We start from the raw sequence: 25,768 nt of genomic DNA, 5'->3' as shown, positions 1-25,768 counted from the left end.
TGCCTAGAACAGAGGAGCCTGGCTGGGACAGCAGGACCCTCCCCTGCCATGGGGGCCGGGTTGGTGTGGAAGGGGGAGGCTGTTTCCAGTGGGGCTTGGGGGAGAGGGCTGGGAAAGGGTTCGGGCGTGGCAACTGAGCTCTCCCCAAAATGGTTAGTGCTGCAGATAGAGCAGAAGGGAATTCTAGGGGAAAGAACGGCATAGGCAAAGCCTAGGAGTAGGGAGGGCAGGCAGTGTTCCGAGAAATCCTGGGCAAATCAATCAAACATGAGAGGAGGAAGGGCAGAAAGGTTTTGGTCAAAGTGACCAAACATTCACCAGGACCTAGGAGGTGCCAGACGCCAGGGGACAGGGATGAATGACAGGCAGCCTTTGGCCTCCTGAAGCTCAGAATCTAATGATAAAGAAAACTATAACCGAAGCATTTTATCCTCATTTTACAAATGGAGACATTGGCCCCAAAGAGGTTAAGCCCAAGACGATACAGCTCATCCATCTCACAGGCAGGACTCCTCTCCCAGGGTCCTGCACAGCCGGAGGGTACTTGTAGACCTCTGGCAGCTGGCTTAGGGGAGAAGGGACTTGGAGGAGGGTAGGACTGGAGAGGTGACACAGAGGAGGGGGGCAGGAGACACCAGAGGTGGTAGATTGGAGACAGGAAGTCAACAGAGAGGCTGTTGCAACAGTCAGACAACCAGGATGAGGGCCAGGACCAGGACTGTCATGTTCAGCTGCACAGGTTGTGCACTGCACAACTCCCAGAGGCGCCATTCCCATGGACTACAGTGAGATTAGTCCTCCTTGAAGTTGTGTAGCACAGGGACCCTCCTAGTAGATAGAGGGACCAGACTCATACATGATGGTGTATGTTGCCACGAGCCTTTTGGTCCCTGCGTAACAGTTGCTGACCAAACCCACACTGTTATCACAAAGCCACATTCTGCTTCCTCTGGGGAAGCAGTGGCAGCTACGCCCCAAACACATTTCGCACCACACTCTGGGCTACCCACAGGGCCCATCAGTTCCGTATTTCTGTAACAAAGATGCTGGTGCACGAAGGGTTCCCAGAGCAAAGAAGGCTGGCAACTGCCTTCACCTCCTGCTGGGAGGAGCATTCTGCACGTGAGCATTCTGAAGGCTCTCAGAAGTCCTGCAGCCAAGAAGCTGCTCATCTTTCCTTGATGAGTTTCCCAGACTCCCTCTCAGAGGAGCCCCCTTTCTTTCTTTCTTTTTTTTTTTTTCAATTAATTTTTATTGGAGTATGGTTGCCTTACAATGTTGTGTTAGTTTCTGCCATACAGCAAAGTGAATCAGCCGTAGGTATACATATATCCCCTCTTTTTTGGATTTCCTTCCCATTTAGGTCACCACAGAGCACTGAGTAGAGTTCCCTGTGCTATACAGTAGGTTCTCATTGGTTATCTGTTTTATACATAGCAGTGTATATATGTCAATCCCAATCTCCCAGTTCGTCCCACCACCCCTCCTTCCCTCCTTGGTAACCATAAGTTTGTCCTCTACATCTGTGACTCTATTTCTCCTTTGCAAACAAGTTCATCTGTACCATTTTTCCAGATTCCACATGTAAGCGATATTATACGGTATTTGCCTTTCTCTGGAGCACCTTTTAGCAATCCTGGCACAGCCCTGCACAGGGAGGCTGGGTGTGGCCAGCCTCCTTCACCAAGCAAAAGGCTTTAGGACCCTCTTTGTGCAGGTCAGAGGCCACGTTCAGGCTCCAAAAGTAGTAGGAATGGGCTGGGGGAATTCTTCTGCCTTCTCTCCCCAGCCCAGGCCTCACCCCAGCTCCTGGAATACTTAGTTTCCTTCCTTTCTGTAAAAGATTGTCCTCCAGGAATGCAGATCCTCCAGATGAGTTGCCTTTGATTCTAGGCAGACCCCTCAGGGCAAATGAGTCCCTCTGGTCCTTTCTCCCAGGCGGGGGTGAAGGAAGTGAAGAGAGGCCCCGGAAACTTGAGAAGCCTCAGGAAAAGTGGATGCAGAGCTGCTCTCTGTGGGATCTGGGGTCAGATAGGTGCAGATTAAAGCCCTGGCTCTGCACACTGCACTCCTCAGACCTTGGGCAAGCGACTAAATTGCTGTCTGAGCCTCGGCTTCCTTACCAGTAAAATGGGTCTAATGGTACCTACTTGGCAGGGTTGGTCTGAGTAGACAGGACTGGGGTGGGGTGGTGATGAGAGATTAGATACGTAAACTGCCTGTGCGGGGCTGACATTCCATCTGTCCAGCCCCAGCCCTGCCTTGTGCCTGATGCGTGCTGAGACCTGGGGCCAACTGGAAGGGCCTCCTGGATGCTGGGACTGGAGATGTCAGAGGGCCAGAGAGAGATGGGCTGGAGAGAGAAAGATTGGATACACAGGGACAGAGAAAGAGAGAGCGCACAGGCAGAGAGACAGAAAGACAAGTTAAGAGAGAAGGGGTCCTGGCCGGGGGCGGGGGTGTGGCCTGCTTGTTCCTGCACCTCCCAGAGAGGCGAGCTCCTGACTCCAGGAAGGTCCTCATTCAGCCAGTCAGAGAACACTGACCAAGTAACTCACTCAGGCCCAGGACTGGGCTGGGCAGAGCAAGCAGTGAGGCTGGTCCCTGTCCCTGGGAGAGAACAGTCTAGACAGAGGGAAACTTGGAAGCCACTGGGGTCCACCCTCCAAATTCCCATTCTTGAACTGCTGGTCCTGATGACCAATCAGAACAAAATGCTTGCTATCCAAATTATGATGAAGCTTCCCTTCTTCCCCCAGTTCTGTGAATTCTGGCCACCCCTGCTGAGTCAGCACACAGCCCCTTCCCAACAGCCCTCCAAACACAGGCTGGCCTCAGGGTAAACATTCCCTGATCCACTCCCAAAGGCCAAGCCACCCTGTCACCTCCCTCCCCACACGGGTGGTTCTTCCTTTGTTTATTCCTCCCGCAAAGAAACCCCCTCTTGCCTCACCCTTGAGATGCTTGGAGATCTTACGGTGAGAACTTCCTCCCTATTGCCATGGCCCCCTCCTCCTATTTCAAGTTTCTCCCCCCCCCACCTGGCAGCTTGGAATCATCCTTTCAATTAGTCTCTCCTTATTAAATCCGAACTTTTCCCCCCACCCCCACCGAACTCATTTTTTGCTGTTGTTGACATCTGTGAAATTATTTACAATAAAAGACATTCATAGTTGGACTAATAAAATAAAAAATAAGCCCGACAGAAAAAGCAGGTAAATAAGTAAATGGAAAGTTGATTCACCATTAGCTCTAAGTTTTCTAACTACCAAGACAAAAACGGGAATGCAAGGTTAGTTATACCGCAATTCTTATTATCCGATGAGAGAAGGAAATCATTTCATCAGGAAAGACTTTTTTTTCTGGTGCAAAATCCTAAGAAGAATGTATTAGATCAAAGCGTGCAAAATGGCAAATTGGATAAGGTTTCCAGTAGCAATTTTAAGGAGGCTGAGGAAATATTCTGTTTAGGGTTGCCTTACACTGAGCCAAGGGAATAAAAACAAAATGTACATCTGTGAAGAGGTATTTGCAAGAAGGTAAGATGAAACAGTGCTTTCTGACAGGGAACCAGATACCAGGAATGGAAAATCTAAGGAATGGGGGTTAGTGTGTCCTCAGGAATACCTTCTCCCATATCACTCTTCCAAGCTGAGTTTCTGCCTGTAAATTCAGGTGCAGCCCCTTTCCAGGCCTCAGCTGATGTTTACTGCAGCAGATAAAGGTCCTGACGAGCCTCTGCCTGGGTGCCGGACCCCTCACCCATCTCAGGGGTCCTTTCAGCCCGGATTAAAAATTCCCTTGAGGAAAGCAAGAATATTCCAAGTCACAGCACAGGAAGAAGCCCAGGCAGGGTGTGCTAAAGGCAGCTGTTCTGAAACTGCTTCTGCATGTAAAGTCTTGGCATGGGTGTTGAGAAGGTGCTCAGCTTTCCAGCCCCCAGGGTCAAAGGAGCCCTCTCCTTCCGTCTAGATACAGCGAGTGTGTACAAAGCAGGGGCTGGGCCAGGCTCTGAGGCAGGGACTTGTGCAGTGTCCCTCCTGCCCATCCGCCCTGTGCTGATAATCAAAGAGGCTTGGGGAGGATCATAAACCTGGGACACTCACAGAGCCTGCAGAAAGTTCCCCTTAAGAATCAGACTTCTTGCTGTGTCTCATATTATTTCCAGTCATTTTTATTGCCCTGGTCAGGATGGGAACGCAGCAATGACCAGGATGGGAACAGCTGTTTATCCCTCTTATAAAATGTTTGGGCATTTTCCCTCAGGCTCAGTGGGTGTGGTTTTCATGCCCTCAGGCCCTGCCTACCCTGGGAGGTGGGTGTGACACAGGAGTGAGCCCAATTCTGGGGAATGCCCCAGGGGGTGAATCTCCTAGCTGTGCAGGAGCAGCCAGCGGGGGTGGGGGGCGTGGGGGTGGGGGGGTGGGGGGTGGGGGTGGGGGGTGGGGGGTGGGTGCGCGGTGGGGTTGTGGGATGCAGGTGTAGAAGGAAGCCTGGGTCAAAGGCATTGCCTGTCAGTCCCTTGTCAGCAGCCCTGGGGCAAAAAGTATTCAAGTCTCACAATCTGTGCCTTGTGAGCTGAGAGATTCCAGCATTTTCTAGGCACTGTACTGAGTGCTTGCATTCTCATTTCTCGTTTTTTATAATAACCCTATGCAGAAGACACCAATTACAACCTCTGTTTAGCAAGGGAAGAAAGTGAGGCTCAGAGAGGTTAAGTAACTTGCTCAGGATGGTCCACTAGTAAGCGACACGGTCAGGAGTCAAATCCAGGACCCTCAGACCCCAAAGCCAATGCTCTTCCCAAGTTTAAATCAGCCCTTTGCCTCTGGGGCTGGGTCTGCCCGTAAGTGCCTACACTCTGAACCAAAGCCTGGGAGCCCCTCAGCTTCCCAGTTCCCAGCCTGGTCAGCTGTCCTGTCCTGCACCGGGGCAGTGAGCCCGGCCTGACTTCCCCCAGACACCACGCCCCCCGGGAGTCTGCTTAAGGAAAGGAGTGCGGAGAGACAACAGAGCAGTGACAGAGCAGTGCAGGCAGCGGAGCACGATTCCTGGGAGGGAATGTCTTGTCTGTCACGGTAGCAGACACGTGGAGACGGAAAACCACGAGGGGCTCACCACATGCGGAGGTGACAGCGACTGCTAGAAACAACCACTTCCTGGCAGAGGGTGGGAGGGATAGAAGCAACGGGAGCACCCCCGGGCTCTTTCCACATCTTCCCACGGCATTGAAGGCGGGGGAGGGGCGAGGGGGGGAAGCGGGGGCCGGACCCACAAGTCACCAAAAGCACGGCTGGTGCGATCCCCAACCAGCGGCGTCACCACCACCGGGAGCTTGAAGGAGATGCACAGTTAGGCGACCCCAGACCTACTGGACCAGAGCCTGCCTTGTGTTAAGCCCCCGAGTGATTCATACACACATTAAGGTTTCAGAGCCCAGGTGCAGAGTCAGAGCAAATAGTCCTCCCCCTTTCAGCTCCTTCCTATGCCCTCCCCCCTCCTCCCCACGCAGCACTGAGTGTGGTTTTACAGCCTTTGACCTGAAGGGGGCGCCCCTCAACTGCTCCCAGGCGGGAGGAAACCTAGCCCTCTCCTCCCTGGCAGAGCTGACCTTGCACAGCAGAGATTCATCCCTCCAATATGTACCGCCGCCAGCTGCTCCGTGCCACCACTGTGCTTGGCGTGGAGGGCACAGCAGTGAGGGAGGCAGGCACAGCCCTCCACCCACGTGGAGGAGACAGGCAGGACACACGTAGACAGTTAAGAGTGTGGCAAACAGTGGCGCAGGCTCTAAAGGAAATGAGCAGGGTGTTATGACAGTGACAGGGGACGGCTGTAGAGGGGGTTCCTTGAGATGCGTGGGAAGGGAAGGCTTCTCTGAGGAGGTGACGCTTGTGCTGAAACTTGAATGATGCAAGGGCAGCTGTTCAAAGACTTGAGGACGAGGGTTCTAGGTAGAAGGAATAGCCAGGCAAAGATAAGAAACTAGCTTCGGGGGTTTGAGGAACAGAAAACAGGCCAGTGTGGCTGGAGCAGCGAGGATCATGGGGAAGATGGGATGGGACCAGGTCAAAGGTTCAGGCAAAAGTGAAAGCTGGTAGGTCACAGTGAGAAGTCGGGGTTTAGGATTTTACCCTAAGATGACAAGTGATTAGAACATCTTAAGTGGGGGAGTTCTAGGACCTGGTTTAAGAGTTTGAAAGGACACTCTGGCTGTTGTAAGGAGGAAGGGAAGAGAGAGTGCAGGTGACCAGGTAGGGGGATGGTGTGAAGCTCTGACGGGGTGTAACGTGGAGGTGGAGAGAAGGGGACACCTCGGGACGGATCCTGCAGATAAAACCAACAGGCCTTGCAGACGGGTTGGCTATGGAAGGAAGGAGAGACATTAAGCACAACTCAGTTCTTGGTCCGAGTGGACAGGTGGGTGGCAGTACCAGTTCCTGAGATGGGGAGTCTTTTCGAGAGCTAAGAGGATGGGGCAGCATCAAAGGGCTTTGTGCCAGATGGGTGTGAAACGCCCACTAGGCATTAGCGCAGTTAGTGCAGAGGGCGCTGTGGTTCATACGAGAGTCTGAAGGCAAAGGCAAAATCAGTGGGGAGACAACCTCTTGGGGCCCTCAGGTGATGGTGCACATAGAGCAAAAGGTGGATAAACTATTCCGGATTAACGGAGACTAAAGAGACATGACAACTAAATGTAATGTGTCATCCTGGATTGGATCCGAGATCAGACAGAAAAGCTATAAAAATATTGGGAAAACCTGAATACAGAGTTTATATCAGATAATACATTGCTATATCAGCCACAGGTGATAAGCGTGTTGTGGTTATCTAGGAGGATATCCTTGCTCCTAGGAAGGGTCAAGTATTTAAGGGTGAAGTGTCATAATGTCTGCAACTAACTTTCAAACGGTCCAGCCCCCCTCCCCCCCAAAGAAGTGTGTATACAGAGACGCACACAAATGCAGAGAAAGCAAATTGCCCACATGTTAACAACCGGTGAATCTAGGGTGGCAGATCTATGGGTACTCGTTATACTGCTCTCACAACTCTCCTGAAAGTTGGAGGAAAAGTACATTTGGTGGGTCTTTGTGAAGTCAGTGTGATCTACTGTCCGTTCTTGCACCTTTTGCAGGGCAGCCTGAGCTCTCAGAAGTTTTCAAAACTGGGTGGCAGACGAGGAACTCTCTAAATGAGATTCCTGTTTGGGCTCTGACACATGGAGCCCCCGCCCTGCTGACCCAGAGTCCCCGTGGGCCCTTGCACGCCTCCCTCTGGGAAAGCAGTCACGGCTCACTGGCCACCAAGAATGCTCCCTGCACGGGCCTGAGAACCCAGGCGGCCCAGTTCTACGGGGGACGGACACCTCCAGCCAGGGCCCTGTGGTCCCGAACCACTCTCCCCAGAGGATACTTCCGGGGCCATGTGCCAAGGGCAGCCGACATTTGAACACACACGCTGTGCCAGGCATTGGCCATTTTCAAGGTATAAGACTTCTCCCCCACTCCCAGCCTCTGCGTTCCAACCTCAGGGAAAGAAGTGTTGATGTAAACTGACCAGAATCCAGGATGTTGTACGGGTCATGGCTTCATGGAATCCCGTGAGGAGCTTTAAAAAGTGCTGACGCCTGGGTCCCACCCCTAGAGGTTCCGGGTTCATCGGTCTGAGGGACAGCTGGGCATCCAGAATCTTAAAAGCTCCCAGAGAATTCTAATATGCCGCAAAGCCTGAGCATTCCTAGCTTAGATCCTTGGTTTTCAACGTTGGGTGTACATTCGAGTTACTTGGGGAGCTTTTAAAAATAGATGACTGGACCCCTCCCCCAGACTAATCGAATTAGAATCTCTGGGAGAAGGGACCAAGGCATCAGTATGTTCTGAAAGCAGCCTGCATGACTCGAGTGTGAAGCCAGGGTTAAGAACAGCTTGTTTAGACTCTGCTGTTTCTGAGAACTAGCATCCATCCTGATATAACTGTATGTGTGACTAACGTCTGTCCTTATGTGATTGTGTATATTTGTGTTTTCCCCCAGTTACCTGTGACAAGAATTAACTCATCAGTGAGGGAACCAGCAGGTTGGGATAGCTGCTTCAAAGGAGAACAGGAGAGATCAAAGTACATATAGTCAATGAAAGAAGATGGCAAAGTTAGGTACAAAATTGATTACTAGCCTACGGGGTAATAAAACCAAACTTTTTTCTTCTCAGCTTTAAAAAGATGGGAATGTAAGTGGTCACTCTCTCAAGTTTGCTCAAACTCTAACTCAGTCAAAGTTCTAAAGATAGGCGTGAACTTGAGCATTAAGGCTGGAGTTGGCAGCAGGGGGAGTTCAAGAGTGTCCTGGAAGTTGGTCTCAGTGGGCCAGCTGAACCCAGCCTTCCTAGGGTCGGGATGGTCAGGGGCAGAAGATGGGGGACAGATGGTCCAGGACAGACCAAGGCAACCATCAACATTAGCTCTGCTTCTGTCCCAGCCACCTTTGGTTTAATCAGAATTTAATTACTTCTCAAAGATATGACTTAAGGATCTTTTTATTCTTACAGAAATTCTCGGGCTTCGGATAAGTAAATTATTCTTTCCTTTGTAAGGAGGAAGGTGTTGGAACAGAAAAAAAAAAAACCAAAAAACCTGGGGCCATATATGAGAGGAAAGGATCAAGTAAGGCCCCTCCCTGAGCTAGGAAACACCCTCCCCCCTCCCCTTACCAGCATAAGCATGGTGCTACCACCTACACCTTCACCAGCACAGCTGAATCAGACGCTGCCAAGAAAAGTATTTTTAGAATTTAAAAGTATCATTGTTGCAAGTGGTTTTAGAAATGCTTGCTTCAAAATGGATGAAATTAAGCAATGGTGGACTTGGACCTTCAGGCCCTACATACCCCCAGGCCAGTTCTGGAGAGAAGCTCAGGGCAGATTTTTTTTTTTTTTTTTAAATATTTATTTATTTATTTATTTATTTATTTATGGCTGTGTTGGGTCGTCGTTTCTGTGCGAGGGCTTTCTCTAGTTGTGGCAAGCGGGGGCCACTCTTCATCGCGGTGCGCGGGCCTCTCACTATCGTGGCCTCTCTTGTTGCGGAGCACAGGCTCCAGATGCGCAGGCTCAGTAATTGTGGCTCACGGGCCTAGTTGCTCCGTGGCATGTGGGATCCTCCCAGACCAGGGCTCGAACCCGTGTCCCCTGCATTGGCAGGCGGATTCTCAACCACTGCACCACCAGGGAAGCCCAGGGCAGATTTTTAAAAACTGTTCTGGCAAGACTGGAGGTTGACCAAGCTCCTTCTGATTATGAGCAGAAGAGCCAGTTTGGGCTCAGGCTGACATCTTCATTCCCAGCAAACCCCGGTTTCTTTTGGCCTCCGGGGACCCCTTAAGCATAACCTTGTCAAGAGCTTCTGGTTTCCGTGAGGTGAGGTGGGCAGGAGGGAGGGTAAGCGGGGCTGAGGAAAAAAAGGAAAACTGGATCCTTATCTCACCACAGACATCAAAATTCACTCTGTGGATCAAAGCTTTAAACATAAAAACCAAATACATAAAATAAAAATAAAACAGAATATAATGTCACAGCCTTGGGTAGGAAAGCTTTCTAAGCATTACACCAAAGGCAGAAGCCACAATGGAAAAGACTGAGTTGGCTATAAAAACCTTTTAGATTTGCTGTCATAAACAAAGTTAAAAATAAATGACAGGCTGAAAAAATATTTGTGAGGTATGTCCAAAAGTTAATATTTCTGGGCTTCCCTGGTGGCGCAGTGGTTGAGAATCTGCCTGCTAATGCAGGAGACACGGGTTCGAGCCCTGGTCTGGGAAGATCCCACATGCCACGGAGCAGCTGGGCCCGTGAGCCACAGCTGCTGAGCCTGCGCGTCTGGAGCCTGTGCCCCGCAACGGGAGGGGCCGCGATAGTGAAAGGCCCGCGCACCGCGATGAAGAGCGGTCCCCGCACCGCGATGAAGAGTGGCCCCCACTTGCCGCAACTAAAGAAAGCCCTCGCACGAACCGAAGACCCAGCACAGCCAAAAATAAATAAATAAATAAATAAATAAATAAAATAAATTAAAAAAAAAAAAGTTAATATTTCTACTTCTTTTATATCAGTGGGAATGAATACATCTATGGAAACGAGGGTGAAGAATGTGGGCAGGCAATTAATGAAGAAAGAACTCCTGGTGACCAATAAAGGCAATTTAAGAAGTTCAACCATATTATAATTCAAAAGAGCAATCCTAATTTTAGCCTCTCAATGAGAAAGATTTGAGAAAGCAGAACAGCCAGCATCCAAAGGGTAGGAGGAATCTGACACAATCCTGATGAAAGATTAATTGAGACAACTTCTCTGGAAAGGAATTTGACAGATGTATTAGAAATTTTAAGATTTGTATCCTTTTGATAAAACGGTTTCCACCTATCAGAATTTATCTTAAAGGTTGGCAAACCTTTTCCGTAAAGGGCAGATAGTAAATAGTTTAGGCTCCGTGGCAGCCACTCAACTCTGCCATTGTGATGGGAAAGCAGCCACACAAGAGTGAGCAGATGGGCGTGGCCATGTTCCAATAAAACTTTATTTACAAAAACAAGCTGCTAGACTTGGCCCAAGGGAACTGTCGTTTGCCAACCTCTGGCTTGCTCTAAAACAATGAGTACTTCTGTGGGGAACAATTTAGCTACAAGAGTGTTTATAACACTGCTTTTGTTAATCCCCCAAAGTAGGTTAAAAAAAAAAAAAAGTATATATCTATATCTCTATCTATCTATCTATCTATCTATATATATATGTATGCCCAATAATAAGGAACTGGTAAATAAATGTGGTTGTCTTCTTGCAATGAAATATTATGCAGCTATTTAAATTTATGCAGAAAAAAAGAATATGGCTACATTGTTATATAGATTAAGCAGGCTGGAAAATAGTTTGTAAATGAACTACTAGAACTAATAAGAGAGTTTAGTAAGGTTGTCATGACAAGATCAACACCAAAAATCAAAACGTCTCCTAGACACTTAGCCATAACCAATTAGAAAATATCATGGCAAAAAGATCCTACATGTAACAGCAACAGAAACTCTAAAATAGAGTCACCCTATGAAGAAATGTGCAAAACCTATTTGAGAAAATCATAACACTTTCCTGAAGGGCATAAAAGAAGGCCAGAAAAGATGAAGAGATATATACTATGTTCTCAGATGAGAGAATTCAATACTGTAAAAAAGCCAGTTCCCTTCCACTGATGTACAAATTTCAAACAAAATCTCTAGCAGGATTTTAAATGAATTTTGACAAAAAAGAGTATTCTGGAAGAGAAAATATGTAAGGATAACAAAAAAATTTTTTAAAATAAAGAATGATGAGGGAGGCTTTCTCTATCAGATATCACACTGTAAAGCAAGGGTAACTGAAACTGGCTTAGAAATAGGTAGACAAATAGATCAATACAACAGACCAGAGTCCAGAAAGAGACCCACGTTATACAGAAATTTAGCTCACGATAAAGGGGTGAGATTTCAAATAAGTGGAGAAAGAGGGACTATTCCACAGTAGGAATGTGAACAGCTGGCAACATTTGGAACATAAAAATGCCAGATATTATCCTCGCCAAAACCAAAAATAAGCTCCTGGTGGATCAAAGAGCTAAACATATACACTTTTTGTCTAGAAGTACTTGAAAAACATATATAGGAGAATAGTATGTTTATAACCTTAAGGTAAAGAAGGCACCACATAATACACAAAATGTAAATGGCATAAAAGGACTGATAATGATGACATCCAAACTTTAAAATTCTATGCAATAGGGCTTCCCTGGTGGTGCAGTGGTTGAGAATCCGCCTGCCAATGCAGGGGACACGGGTTCGAGCCCTGGTCTGGGAGGATCCCACATGCCATGGAGCGACTAGGCCCGTGAGCCACAATTACTGAGCCTGCGCATCTGGAGCCTGTGCTCCGCAACAAGAGAGGCCACGATAGTGAGAGGCCCGCGCACCGCGATGAAGAGTGGCCCCCGCTTGCCACAACTAGAGAAAGCCCTCGCACAGAAACGAAGACCCAACACAGCCATAAATAAATAAATAAATAAATAAATAAATAAATATTAAAAAAAAAAAAAGAAAAAGAATCTTCAAAAAAAAAAAATTCTATGCAATAAAAGACACCAAAACCAAAGTTAAAATATAAGCAAAGTGCATAGACTGACAGAATATATATAGATTTTGTGTATATAGATTTCATATAAATCAATAAGGAAAAGACAACCCAGGGACTTCCCTGGTGGTCCAGTGGTTAGGGCTCTGCGCTTCCACTGCAGGGGGCACAGGTTTGATCCCTGGTCGGGGAACTAAGATCCCACATGCTGTGAGGCACGGCCCCCAAAAAAAAGAAAAGAAAAGGAAAAAAAAAAAAAAAGGAAAAGACAACCCAACAGAAAATGAGCAAAGACTATAAAGAGGCAATTAACAAAAGAAGAAATCCGAAGGCCCAGTGAACAGAAGGAACGATGGTCTCCTTCACCATAAACGGCAACACAGATGAGAGTGAGAGTGAGTTTTCCTCCATCAGACTGGTGAGCGGGAGAAGGGAGGGGAGAGGAGTGGAAGGGAGGCCTGTAGGTAGATGGAGAACTTCCAGGACTAGCAAAGGGCTGAGGATCCGGGCACTCTCTCATCTACTGTTGGATGATACAATTGGTACCGTCTTTTTGGAAGAAAAATTTGGCCCCATCGATTAAAAAATAAAATCTGCATACCCTTCGATAGAGCAATTCCATTTCCAGATTTCAAATCCTAGAAATACTCAGAGAAACGCTCTATGGCGTTGTGGATAAGGATGTTCGCTACGGGCGCTGTGCTGGGTGTGAAGGAGATGAACTCAGCTCGAGCTCTGCCACCACCAGGTGAAAATGGTGTCGCCGTGTGGGGAACATGGAGCTGTCCTGGAGGGTGAGGTTAAGGCAGGGATGACAGAGGGCACAGGGCCTCAGGGAAGCTCAGCACAGGTCCCACTCCAGGCTGGGGGCAGAGGGAACTAGAGAAGGCCTCCTGGAGGAGGAGGTACCTACTTAAGTCTTAAATGATGAGCAGAAGTTATCCCACGGACAGTGGGTGGGAGGCCATCCCAGGAGAAAGAAGAACTTGTGCAAAGTCTGGGAGGCAAGAGAGAACAGGGTCTTTTCAGTAAATGAGGAGCAACTGGGTGTCACCAATTTCGGGGTGTGAGAAGTGTGGCAGTGAGAGGTGAGGCTGGAGAAGTGGTGGATTTTATCCCACTGGTGATGAGGGGGCCACCGAAGGGGGGTGGTGACACAATCAGGGCAGCTCCTTAGGAAGATCCTGAGGCGACTGTGGGATGTGGGTCTGGAGAGAGAGAGGCTGGGGGACGATGAGGAGCCAGGAGGCAGCAGAGGGAGAGGGACGAGGGGTGAGTGGGGACCAGAGGACTCAGGCTGGCTGGATGTGGGGCGTCAAGGATGACTTTGGCTTAGGGGCTGGATGGATGGTGGTTACACAGGAGGAGCACCAGGTGGCCTGACACCCTATTCATTTTATGGGGTTCCCTATAAACCAGCCCACGTGGGAGGACGACGCAGGATCTCACATGAGGGCTTATGAGTCAGATTTCATCCCACTGCCCCCTTGCCTTTAAGGCCCGAGGGTGGGGCTCTCTGTGATCGCCCATGTCCCCACCCTACAGAGACCCCTATACCATACGGACTGGGAGCTGCAAAAAGGGAGTGCAGTAGCAGCCCGCTAAGCGGGCCAGCCTCACGACGGACTCCCAGGGCGTTTCCTGAGACCTCAGCCTCGGGATGCCAACCCATGGACCCCTGGGACACCCAGCACACCCTCTGACCAAACTCAATTCCGCCTGCATCAGAAAACTTGCCAGCAGTTGGGTTTACCAAGCCCTTTTTGCGCCAGGGCGCTGCAGGCTCTAAGGACACAGGCAGGGTGACATCCAGTGAGTTCAAGAGCTGGTGGGACAGATGGCCAATAGGCACGAAAAGATGCTCATCATTGCTAAGTATTTGAGAAATGCAAATCAAAACTACAGTGAGGTACCACCTCACACCAGTCAGAATGGCCATCATTAAAAAGTCTACAAATGATAAATGCTGGAGAGGGTGTGGAGAAAAGGGAACCCTCATACACTGTTGGTGGGACTGTAAATCAGTACAGCCACTATGGAGAACAATATGGAGGTTCCTCAAAAAACTAAACATAGAGTTGCCGTATGATCCAGCAATCCCACTTCTGGGCATATACCCAGAGAAAACTATAATTCGAAAAGATACACGCACCCCTATGTTCACAGCAGCACTATTTACAATAGCCAAGACATGGAAACAACCTAAATGTCCATCAATAGATAAATGGATAAAGTAGATGTGGTATATATAAACAATGGAATACTACTTCGCCAGAAAAAGAATGAAATAATGCCATTTGCAGCAACACAGATGGACCTAGAGATTATCATACTAAGTGAAGGAAGTCAGAAAGAGAAAGACAGATACCATATGATGTCACTTACATGTGGAATCTAAATTATGACACAAATGAACCTAGCTATGAAACAGCAACAAACTCACAGACATAGAGAACAGACTTGCAGTTGCCAAGGGGGAGGTGAGGCGGGGGAGGGATGGAGCGGGAGTTTGTGATTCGCAGATGCAAACTATTATATAGAGGATGGATAAACATCAAGGTCCTACTGTGTAGCACAGGGAACTATATTCAATATCCTGTGATAAACCATAATGGAAAAGAATATGAAAAAGAATGTATATATATATATATATATGTATAACTGAATCACTTTGCTGTACAGCAGGAAACACAACATTGTAAATCAACTATACTTCAATTAAAAAAAAAAAAGAGCTGGTGGGATGCAGGTCCACCTACCCAGACGGACTTGCATTGTCTGGAGAGCAGGTGGTGATAGCTGGTTTGGGGGGGTTGGGTTCCAGGGGCCTGGAAGAGGGGTGAATGGGGCGGGTGCCCTCAGGCTGCCGGGTTTGCATCTGTTAACCAACCAGCACCACAGAGTGTTTCACTACTTCACTACTTTAACTATGACCCTCTCGTCAAGTGTTGACGTCAGAGGTCCCTGCCTCACCCTGTGGGTGGGGGGAGGCATGCTCTTGTGGTCCCATCCTACGTCATGCTCGCTTGGTCCCAAACCACTCCTCCCCTAGCAGCATCTGGGAAGCCCAAGTAATGATCCAGGCTCCCTCTGCTTGGTTGGTCTCAAGCTGACCCCTAGGGGACAGCTGGGACACAGCAGGGCCCTGAGGGCTGAGCCTGCAGGATGAGGACGTGCCCCAGGCAGGCCCCCTCAGCTCCCCCCAACCTGAGGAGCTATGGTCTCGCCCCTCGTGGCCTTTAGCCAAATGGAACCCAGAGCTGCCTAGACCGTGCAGGAGCCTGAGCAGGGACGGATTCATTCACAACGCGGGGCCTCCAGGCCTTTGCAGCCCCTCACTGTGGGAGCCCACTGGCCCGGCAGGCTGGCTTTGCGCTGTGCCCCCTCACCCCTCCCAGCACCGAGGAGCCCGTCATGAGGAACAGAGCCCCGGCCCCCCACGCTGCCCACCGGGCGCTCATGGACAAGGCTGCCCAGCGCGTCCAATGATCAACAGCCACCTCGCTGGGCTCGACCACCCGAGCCACCTGTAAGGGCCAGACAGGTCGGGGGCAGAGAAGAGTTCACCAGGAGGGGCTTACACCGAAAGTCCCGAGAGAGGAGATGAGGGGGGCACTGGGGTTGCTGGGATTCGACCGACCTGATCTTTCTGCTTTTTGTAACCTCCAGATTTTGTATTGTGGAAAAAATAATATTGCTTTAAAAAGAAGAGCACTCTTGGGACTTCCCTGGTGGCGCAGTGGTTAAGAATCCGCCTGCCAATGCAGGGGACACGGGTTCAAGCCCTGGTCCAGGAAGATCCCACATGCCACGGAGCAACTAGGCCCGTGTGCCACAACTAGTGAGCCTGCGCTCTAGAGCCCGCGAGCTACAACTACTGAGCCCGTGTGCCACAACTACTGAAGCCCGTGTGCCTAGAGCCCGTGCTCCACAACAAGAGAAGCCACCGCAATGAGAAGCCCACGCACCGCAACAAAGAGTAGCCCCCGCTCGCCGCAACTAGAGAAAGCCCGCACGCAGCAAAGAAGACCCAACGCAGTCAAAGATAAATAAATAAATAAACAAAAAGAAGAGCACTCTCTCCGAGGCCAACTCCTCCAAGCCTATCTCTCCCCTTTTCTCCACCTGCCAGTGGGGCCGGCCTAGTGCGGAGGCCACGAAAGCAGCCCACAGCTGCAGGAACGGGATCCGGCCCTGGTACCGCTGGCTGGTGCGGAAGCCCGGCTAGGGCTCCACTCTGACCTCCAGCTCCTCACGTGCAGGCCTGTATTCTGACGTGATTTTGAAACACCGGTAGCCAAGGGTGAAAGATGCAGACTTCAGCACCATTTCTCACACGAATCTCTAAGACACGGCACTGGGAGGAAGGGGATTCTCACATAGTAGCAGCCTGTTTTCTCACTGAATTTTCACAAGATGGGTATGGCGAGCTCTGTTTTACAGGCTCCGAGGAGTTGAGAGTAACGTGCCTGGGTCTGCAGGGCTCATCAGTGGCCAAAGCGGGGTATGGACCCAGTTCTGAATGGTCCCACAGCCCACCTCGTTACCCCAATTCCTGTTCAATCCACGAGGGCCCCGCTCCAAGACTCCCAGGACACTCAGTGTCTGTCCTGCATTGGGGTCCTCTGCTCTGGTCCTGGTCCCATCAGTCAGGCCCAAATGCATCTTCACCCCACATCTGCTGCCCCCTGAGGCAGGCCTGGAGCCCTCACTGCTGGTCTCTGCACCTCTTGGAGCCCAGCTCTCTTCACTCATCCCTGAGGGCACAGCACCCTGGGGTCCAACCACCTGAGACCTATCTTGGAGGCCCTGGTACCCGGCTTGGGTCTCTGCCACCTTTGAGCCTTGGCCTTCTGTAACACCATTTTGCTGGGCAGCTCTGGGCATTATGGCCCTGTCAAGAGGAAAAAAAAAAAAGCACAACCTAAAAATCAAGAATTACGTTTTTTTTTGGCTGCGCGATGGCACGGCATGTGGGATCTTAGTTCCAAGACCAGGGATCAAACCTGCGCTCCCTGCAGTGGAAGCACGGAGTCTTAACCACTGGACCTCCAGGGAAGTCCCAAGAATTATGTTTTATTTGGCAGACTTACTGAGGACTTAAGCCCAGGCAGATAGCTCTGAGGGACTGTTCCTAAGAGGTAAGGAAGGAGCCAGGACATACAGGAGTTTTGCAAAAAAACCAGGTAGTCAAAACATCAAAAGATTACTATTAATTTAAGAAAGACAGACATCTCAAGTTCATGAATTTAGCGCTTTTCTATGTACGGGAAGATGCAAGAGTCTGGGCTCACTGAAATCATTCCTTTATATGCACCTTAGCTCTCTAGGGCCAGTACCCTGTTTTCTCCATCCTGAAGCCCCTCAGGGGGCACCATTTGAGGGGGGAGCTGCAGCTGCAGTGGCTGATGGCGTGATGGCCACAACATCCTTTGTTACTGATATGGCAACCTACATTCTTTGTCCACAGCCCTCTGTAGGGACCCCCTCCCCCAGTCCCAGCCCTGAGCCCACCACCCAGCTGGATCCCAAGAAGTATGCCATTGGCCAAAGTGACCTCTGGGGTCCTGGGCCTCCTTCAGCTATAGAAAAGACTCATATTTTGGGGTCCAGATGAGGCACCAACCAGAGGGTGGGAAGAGGTTTTGGAGCTGGCCTGGATGACAAACCAAGGAGATCCTCTTCCAGCCCTGGGGTGTCTCCGCCAGAAGGGACCCCAGAGACTGTCAGTACAGGCATCGTGAACTGTATTCGTCTGTAAGATGCCTCTGCAAGTGTTTGGGAAAATGATGAAAGTTTCATAATAAGCAAACCATTAGGTGATGATGGCAGTAAGACAGAGCCATGGGGGCTGTGGTCCTTGTCCCACCCACTTCCTGGAACAGAGCTCCTAAAACCCTTGGAACTTCCTGAGCGACAGGAGTGACTTTTATTATTCGTAAGGAGTCCCTTTCAACCCCACCTGAGTTCATGCTAATGAGGTGACTCAGGTGGGATCCCCAGAGAGCCACAGGATAGGGCTGGTCACCACAAAGACCAAACTGGTGATTTGAAGTTGGGAACTTTAAGCCCCACCCACGCCCACCTGCAGGAGGTGAGAGGGCTGCAGATGGGGTCATACAAACTCTAGAGCAATGAGACCCGGAGCTTCCGGGTTGGTGACACACTGCCATGCAGGGACGTGGTGCCCCTGGAGAGTGCCCCCGCCTCCCGGCCACATACCTTGCCCTGTGCGTCTTTCCTGAATTGTATCCCTTATAATAAAGCAATAATCATAAACAGTGTTTTCCTGAGTTCTGTGAGTTGTTCTAGTGAACTACGGAACCCGAGGGGGGTTGCGAGAACCCCGCATTTGCAGCTGGTCCCAGCAGAAGTGCAGGTAGCCTGGGTGCCCCGTCTGTGGCTGATCCCAAGCGGGGCTGAGGCTCTGGCCCTGGGGCCTGCACCACCTCTGGGCAGTTAGTGTCAGGAGTGGATTGGATTGCTGGACACCCAGCTGGTGTCGGAGAAAAGAGAAAAATTGTCACCCTGCCTGCTGTTGACCTCGAGCCTGCCACTTTCCCTCTGGAGCTCAGCTTCTCCTTGGGACCTCCGAGGCGGGGAAGGTGCCCTGTGAGGACTCCCAGACCCTACACCCTCTGCTGTGGCTTCCCAAGGGGCTGCGCTGCTCCAGTTCTGAAATCTCTTTCTTGACTTTGAAGCCAGAGGGCCCTCAGAGGGGGCTCTGGGGTCTCCCTGACACCAAAAAGGTGAAGCAAAGGCAAGAAGACGGAAGACCAAGCAGGGCAAGGCGGGCGGCTGGAGGCTCCCCAGCCCTTCCACGGTGGCCGCCCCTCTCACCTGCTCCACGCAGTCTGGGATCTCCAGCGCGCAGGGCAGTGTCCCAGCGCTCTCCACGGCCAGCACATCCTTCAGCAGCTCCTCACAGCCTGTGGATGGACAGACAGACAGCGGAGGGTCAGAGCCTCAGCCCAGTCCGGCAGCTCTGCTTCTTTTTTTTTTTTTTTTTTTGCAGGATCTTAGTTCCCCGACCAGGGATCGAACTTGGGCCCTTGGCAGTGAAAGCACAGAGTCTTAACCACTGGACTGCCAGGGAATTCCCTGGGCAGCTTTGCTTCTGATGAGTAAGCCTTGGGTGGGTACGGCTGCAGGGAGGCAGAGGCCCCAAGTCTCCAAGAGACCAGCTGATCATTCAGAGGCAGAGATGGGGCACCCAGTCTGCAGAGAAGCCAGTCCAGGGCTGGGCAGAGGGAGCCGAGACAGGTCCTTGCCCTCCAGATGTTCTTCCACTGGGACTAACACCATCAGGGAACACACAGAAGACAGACTCCCAGTTGCGGAGGGGAGGCTGGGGCAAAGAGAATCCAGGAGGCCTTCCTGGAGGAGGGGATATAAGAACATACTCCCTTCCTGGCTCACAGGGACTCCAAACACACACAGTCCGGGGCTGCGAGGCTGAGGCCCTCTGCAACCCTGCAAACTCCAGAACATGGAAGGCCACCTTCAGGATGGCGCTACTTGCTGCTGACTCATTACACAGCTGGCCTCCCTCCCCTGAACAAATGCCCCCAAATCATAATGGACAAAGGAGGTGTGATATTGTGATTTATAAGAAATACATATTTGGCCTTCATCCACAATTTCTAACTCACAGCTCCCAAAACCCTCAGAATTTCCTAAGTGTTGAGAGTGACAAAGGTATCTTTTTATGTTAATGAGGTGACTTGTGGACCCACCTAAGGATGGGGGCTGGTTGCCAAGAGGACCAACCAGGTGATTAGAGGGCTGGACCTTTCAGTCCCAACCTCTGACCTCTGACCTAAAGGGAGCGGCGAGGGCCTGGAGGTTGGATCAATCGCCAATGTCCAATGATTTAATTGATCACGACTATGATGAAGGCTCCACAGAAACCCAAAAGGACCAGGTTCAGAGAGCTTCCGGGTTGGTGAACACATGGAGATTTGGGGAGAGTGGTGCCCTCCGAGAGAGCATGGATGATCTGCACCTTTCCCCATACCTTGCCCCACGCACCTCTTCCATCTGGCTGTTCCTGAGTCGTATCCTTTTGCAATAAGCCGGTAATCTAGTAAGTAAAATATTTCTCTGAGTTCTATGAGCTGCTCTAGCAAATTAATCCAACCCAAGGAGGGGGTTGTGGGAACCTCTGATTTACAGCCAGTTGGTCAGAAGCATAGGTAACAGCCTGGGCTTGTGACTGGCGTCTGAAATGGGGGTGGGGAGACAGTCTTATAGGACTGAGCCCTTAGCCTGTGGAATCTGATGCTACCTCCAGGTAGATGGTGTCAGAATTGAGCTGAATTCTCCTCGGACACCCTGCTGGTGTGAGAAAATTGTTTGTTGGCATGGGAGGAGCCCCTCACCTCCACACATTGGAACTGGTCTTGGAACAGCAAACAGGAGGTCAAACCTGCAAAGCGCCAGCACAGGGACATGCCGGGCACAGTTAGTGGCGGCCCTATTGAGTCAAACAACTCCATTCAGAAACCTTTCTTGGGGCTGCCGTGCGCGGTCCCCCCAACCTCTCTGCTCACTGCCTTTCGCCCCTCACTTCTATGCAAGGAATTCCTGCTTCCTTCCCACCCGCCCAGACTCTGAGGGACCCCCCAGGCAAGGCTTCGTGCTGCTCTGAGCCACACAGACAGGGAAACACGGCATCCTCCACAGATAACAGCAAGGCCCTGGGGCTTCCAGACGTAAACTGTGCTCTCCTCACAGGCTGGTGAGCTGGACCACTCTCTCCAGATGAACAGTTCAGTACTGAGTGGCCACACTCTGATTCCTGCAGGTGTCTCATAACTGCCTTTGAGTGGGGGGAAAACGAGAGGGATTTTTATATTCCCCCCTAAAGGGAAGAAAGCAAGGAATTCGGAGGAGTTAGGAGGAGGGAGTGGGGAGGAAACAAATGAAGGAAATTCAGAACAGAGGCAGGGAGATGAGGGGACCAGCTCTGTCCAGGTCTGCCTAGAACCGTCCTGGTTTAAAACTGAAGTCCTGTGTCTTGGGAAACTCCTCAGGAGTCTGATCATCCTTGAGGGAGATGGAGGGGGAGAGAGGAGAGCAGGGGAGAGGAGAGAAGGGAAAGGAGAGGAGGGGAGAGGAGGGGAGAGGAGGGGAGAGGAGAGGAGGGGAGAGGAGGGGAGAGGAGAGGAGGGGAGAGGAAAGAAGAGAAAAGAGGAGGGGAGAGGCGAGAAGGGAAAGGAGAGGAGGGGAGAGGAGAGGAGGGAAGAGGAGGGGAGAGGAGGGAAAGGAGAAGAGGGGAGAGGAGAGGAGGGGAGAGGAGGGGAGAGGAGAGAAGGGAGAGGAGAGAAGGGAGAGGAGAGGAGAGGAAGGAAAGGAGAGGAGGGGAGAGGAAAGAAGGGAAAGGAGAGGAGGGGAGAGGAGGGGAGAGGAAGGAAAGGAGAGGAGGGGAGAGGAAAGAAGGGAAAGGAGAGGAGGGGAGAGGAGAGGAGGGGAGAGGAGGGGAGAGGAGGGGAGAGGGGGGAGAGAGAAAGAAAAGGGAAGGGGAGAGGAGGGGAGGGGAGAGGGGGGAGAGAGAAAGAAAAGGGAAGGGAAGGGGAGGGGAGGGGAGGGAAGGGGAGGGAAGGGAAGGGAGCCGTTTTCGGGAAGGGGACAGACAACGGGAAGGGTAGAAATGCCTGGCTGCAGGTGTGGGACCGCATGGCAGAGGTTCAGTGACACCCACAGCCCCTCTCCAGCGGGCACAGCTGTGGGAGCCCAAGACCCTTCCCCTCGGCCTCCCTGGGGGAGTCAAGGGCAGAGCCTACTTCTGGAACCCATCCTGGGCTCCTGGGACCCCCGCAGGGGGTAATCTGAGCTGAAACCCAAGCCATGCCAGCCTCCCCAGGCAGACAGGATCCTGGGAGCCCCTAGGACCCCCCTCCCCCAAGAAGACCTCACCTTTCATGGCGAACACCCCTCGGCAGAAGTCCTTGAAGTTGATTCTCCCCAGGTCGTTGGGATCCAAATACTTCACAAGTTTTTCCACCTGTGGAAAGGAAGGAGGGACAGGTGTGAAGCTCCCAGAAATGCCCCAGAGAGTTCACAGAGCTGGCGTGAGGCTGGCCAGGGAGGCTGGGAGGGAGGGAGGGTTTGTCACTTGAACCAAGGGGACGCCAGCAGTCCCCTTCCTAGCCCTGTCCCCCTCGGCGGGGTCAGCACCGGCCCCAGACAGCGGTGGGGCCACTTTATTCTGAGGTCGACAGACAGCACGAGTGAGGAAAATCAAATTCATCACTGCAGTGCTCAGAACCCGGGTTTGTTTGGCCTGAGCTTCCGTCTCCAAGTTATTTCTCAAAGACTGGCACGTGGAAAACAAACACTGATTTTTTTAAACTTAGCAGTTTCTTTCATACAAAAATAATACAAATTCACTGCAGAAACTCTAGAAAAGACAATGTATCAAACCCCTCCCCTTGGGCTTCCCTGGTGGCGCAGTGGTTAAGAATCGGCCTGCCAATGCAGGGGGCACGGGTTTGAGCCCTGGTCCGGGAAGATCCCACATGCCGCGGACCAACTAAGCCCGTATGCCACAACTGCTGAGCCTGCACTCTAGAGCCCGCGAGCCACAACTACTGAAGCCACAACTACTGAAGCCCACGCACCTAGAGCCCGTGCTCCGCAGCAAGAGAAGCCACGACGAGAAGCCCGCGCACCACAATGAAGAGTGGCCCCCGCTCACAGCAACTAGAGAAAGCCCGCGCACAGGAATGAAGACCCAACACAGCCAAAAATAAAAACAAATAATGAATTGAAAACAAAAACAAAAACCTCCCTTTTCCCACTTTTCTTTAAAACACATAGTTCTAACCACTTTTTTTTTTTTCTAGTTCTGAGACACCCTTGATCTACAGGGAGGAAATAATTATGTGACATACATATCCATTATTTAAAAATTAAAAATTACAAATCAAGATTTAAGGCAAAGCCAATTATGGTCAAGATAGCAGCTACATCTGCAGAATTGTGCAGGAGGAAGACACCAGGGTCGTCTCTCTGTCTTGATCTAGGGTCTGGCTACACAGTGAAAACTCACTGAGCTGTCCACTTGTGGTCAGTGCACTTTTCTGTCCTATTTGTACCTTATACTTCAATAAAAAGTGTTAAAAAAATAAATTTGTAAATAAGGTGTAGCCCAAAGGAATCTGCCATTCCTGATGTTGGGAAGTTTCTCCCCTACTTAACAGTATATCAGAAACACTTCCCCTCCCTGCCCAGTGGGTACCACTCACATTTTTAGTGGTTATAAAATATTCTGCCCAGTGGATATACCATAATTTACTTATTAACCACCCATAATAGTTGGGCATTTTGGTTATTTCCAACTTTTTGCTGTTACAACTCATCTTTGGGGGGTTCTACAGCTGTGCAAATGACCAATGGACTCCCCGGCCTTTTAGAACCTTGACTTCCTATTGTTCCATATCCCACCTCAGCCACCCAGGCCCCTTGGCCACAGTCAGGACCCAGGCATCACCGTTGCTTGTCCCTCCTCCAACATCACTCACTCAAATGTCCTACTCCCTGACTGCATCCTTCCTCCCTTCCCACCAAACTCCTCAACATGGCCTACAACACCGTATATTTTCTGGTCACTCCAGCCAAATATCCTCCCACTGTTTCTTTCACTCACTGCATTCTAGCCACACTGGCCTTCAGTCAGCTCCTCAAGCAAGCCAAGCTCTTTTCTGCCTCACGGCCTTTGAACATGCTATTCTCTATATCTCAAATGCTTGTCCTCCCCATTCATCATCTGGCAGTGTCTGTTTATCCCACAGGTCTCCATTTGTACCTCTATGAAATGTTTCTCCTGGACAAGCCCGTCCTGCCCATCTAATTAGGGCCTTCCCCACTGTTACCCTGCCTTGTAGCACCCTATACTTTTCTTTCAGAACCATTTGTTGCAATATGTAATTATATGTTTATGTGATAGTTTTATTAATTTGTAGCTTCCCCCCTACCCCTCTAAAAAGTAAGCTCCTTGAGATCAAGGATCATGTTTATTTTGATCACCACTGCATACCTTGTAGCTCCCACCATTACTGGCATGTAATAGAAGCTTCATAAATATTTGTTGAATAAATGAAAATAAATGGTTCTACAAGACATCTAAGTTTTTAAGCCTTTTGATAACAGTTGCCAAATTGTTCTCTGTAAAGATGTCTCAATTTAGTCTTTGATCAGAGCATCTGACTTCAAACTTGTGAGCTCTGGGTATTTTTTCCTAGTTTTTGTCAATGGCCGATTTTGTCAGAACCCGTTTTTTCCCCCTGAAAGCTCCAATACCTGAAATGCAGCCTCTTGATATTTCTTCCAGAAGCCCACTTCTAAATCAACCTGTAATTTAGTGGCAGCCCCTCTACAGCACACCTGCATTCATTTACTTATTTATTCAGTAAGGACGACTGGGCACCGCCTATAAGCCGGGCACTCTGCTGGGGGGTGATGGTAGTTGCTGGCCCCTCTGGCTAACCACACACGGTCACGTGGACACACACGTGCACACACTCTCACATGCTGGTGGCCAGGCACCTTGCCCCTCTCCCCCGTAATCACCATCAGTATCTAAAGCACAGTCGGGCAAGGATGAGCTCTTTCCCAGACTCCTTTGGGGCTGGGTTGCAGGTGGAGGGTATGAAAGCACTTTGGAAACTGTAGACATAGCATGTAGGGAAAGGATTACCGTCACTGTTGTTATTGTTAATACTGTCACGGCAGACACCCTCCAGCCCACCATACCGCCCACCGCATTCTCCGAAGCCCAAGCCATCCTGGGGGATTCACCTATCCACAAGGACCACGTTTCCTGCATGCCCACAGTACACTTTTCTAGTGCGGCAGTTGCAGCAGGGGTCTGAAGCCCGCTCCAGTTATGGGGACACACCCAGTGGGGTTTGGAAGATGAGTGAGCAAGGGAAGACCCTATACAAGCATCCCTCCTCCCTCCCTGACCTTGGTGGCCCTGAGCTTGTACCTCTGTCCCAGCTGACCCTGCTTTTCCACTCGGGTGTGACTCTGGGGGTGAGGGGCGGGCAGAGGCTGTGCATCGTCTCTCTGTGACCCCCCTGAACCTGGCACCTAGCAGGCCCTTGGGAAAGGCTGGAAGAATTCCAGAGCAGGAGGAAGGTGGCTTTCTGCCCGCTCCTGCCCTGGCCGGCGCCTCCTCAGCATTGCGGCGGTCCCCACCCTCCCAGCCAGGCAGCCTCTGACACTGCCAGGCAATGATGTGGCTTCTGAGAATAGAAATGCCCAGGTGCCACCTGCAGGGCTGCGGGGAACCCACCCACCCTCCCAGCTGGTGCCCCGCCTCCTCTCCTCCTGCCCTCTCGTCAGCGGCATTCTAGGGGGTCTATGAATGCAGGGATGGGCTGGGGCTCTCGGTGTTCACCCCTACAATCCTCTCCAAGGTTGGGGGTTATGCTTTAATTATCTCTGATGTGAGACGAGGGCAGAGTCGTCACCGAGTGTTGAATGGCTGATGTGGAGGCCCAACCTCAGATCCACGTAAGGGGCAGCAGGCTGTGGATTCAGATTCAGATTCTGTAATCCATGGAGTCCGCAGCTCCCCAGGGCTGGGAGACACTGTGGGGCCAGGCTATCTGTCCCCCTGC

At 50.8% G+C, this 25,768-nt stretch overlaps 1 protein-coding gene across 1 annotated transcript in view; it reads right to left on the bottom strand.

Moving 5' to 3' along the window:
- The window catches only part of RAB11FIP4 (RAB11 family interacting protein 4), a 156,737-nt gene that overhangs the window by 99,162 nt on the left and 31,807 nt on the right, over positions 1-25,768 (bottom strand). Inside the window, exons 2-3 of the mRNA XM_057535579.1 lie at positions 22,059-22,146; positions 18,981-19,069 (exon numbers count right to left, since the gene is read on the bottom strand). Coding sequence (XP_057391562.1) covers positions 18,981-19,069; positions 22,059-22,146 — 177 coding nt within the window. The remainder of the gene's footprint in view (positions 1-18,980; positions 19,070-22,058; positions 22,147-25,768) is intronic.

Source organism: Balaenoptera acutorostrata, chromosome 20 (assembly GCF_949987535.1).
Source record: "Balaenoptera acutorostrata chromosome 20, mBalAcu1.1, whole genome shotgun sequence".
Taxonomy (NCBI): domain Eukaryota; kingdom Metazoa; phylum Chordata; class Mammalia; order Artiodactyla; family Balaenopteridae; genus Balaenoptera; species Balaenoptera acutorostrata.
The sequence above is the reverse complement of the archived record's forward strand: the minus strand, read 5'-3'. Positions and strand labels throughout refer to the sequence as shown.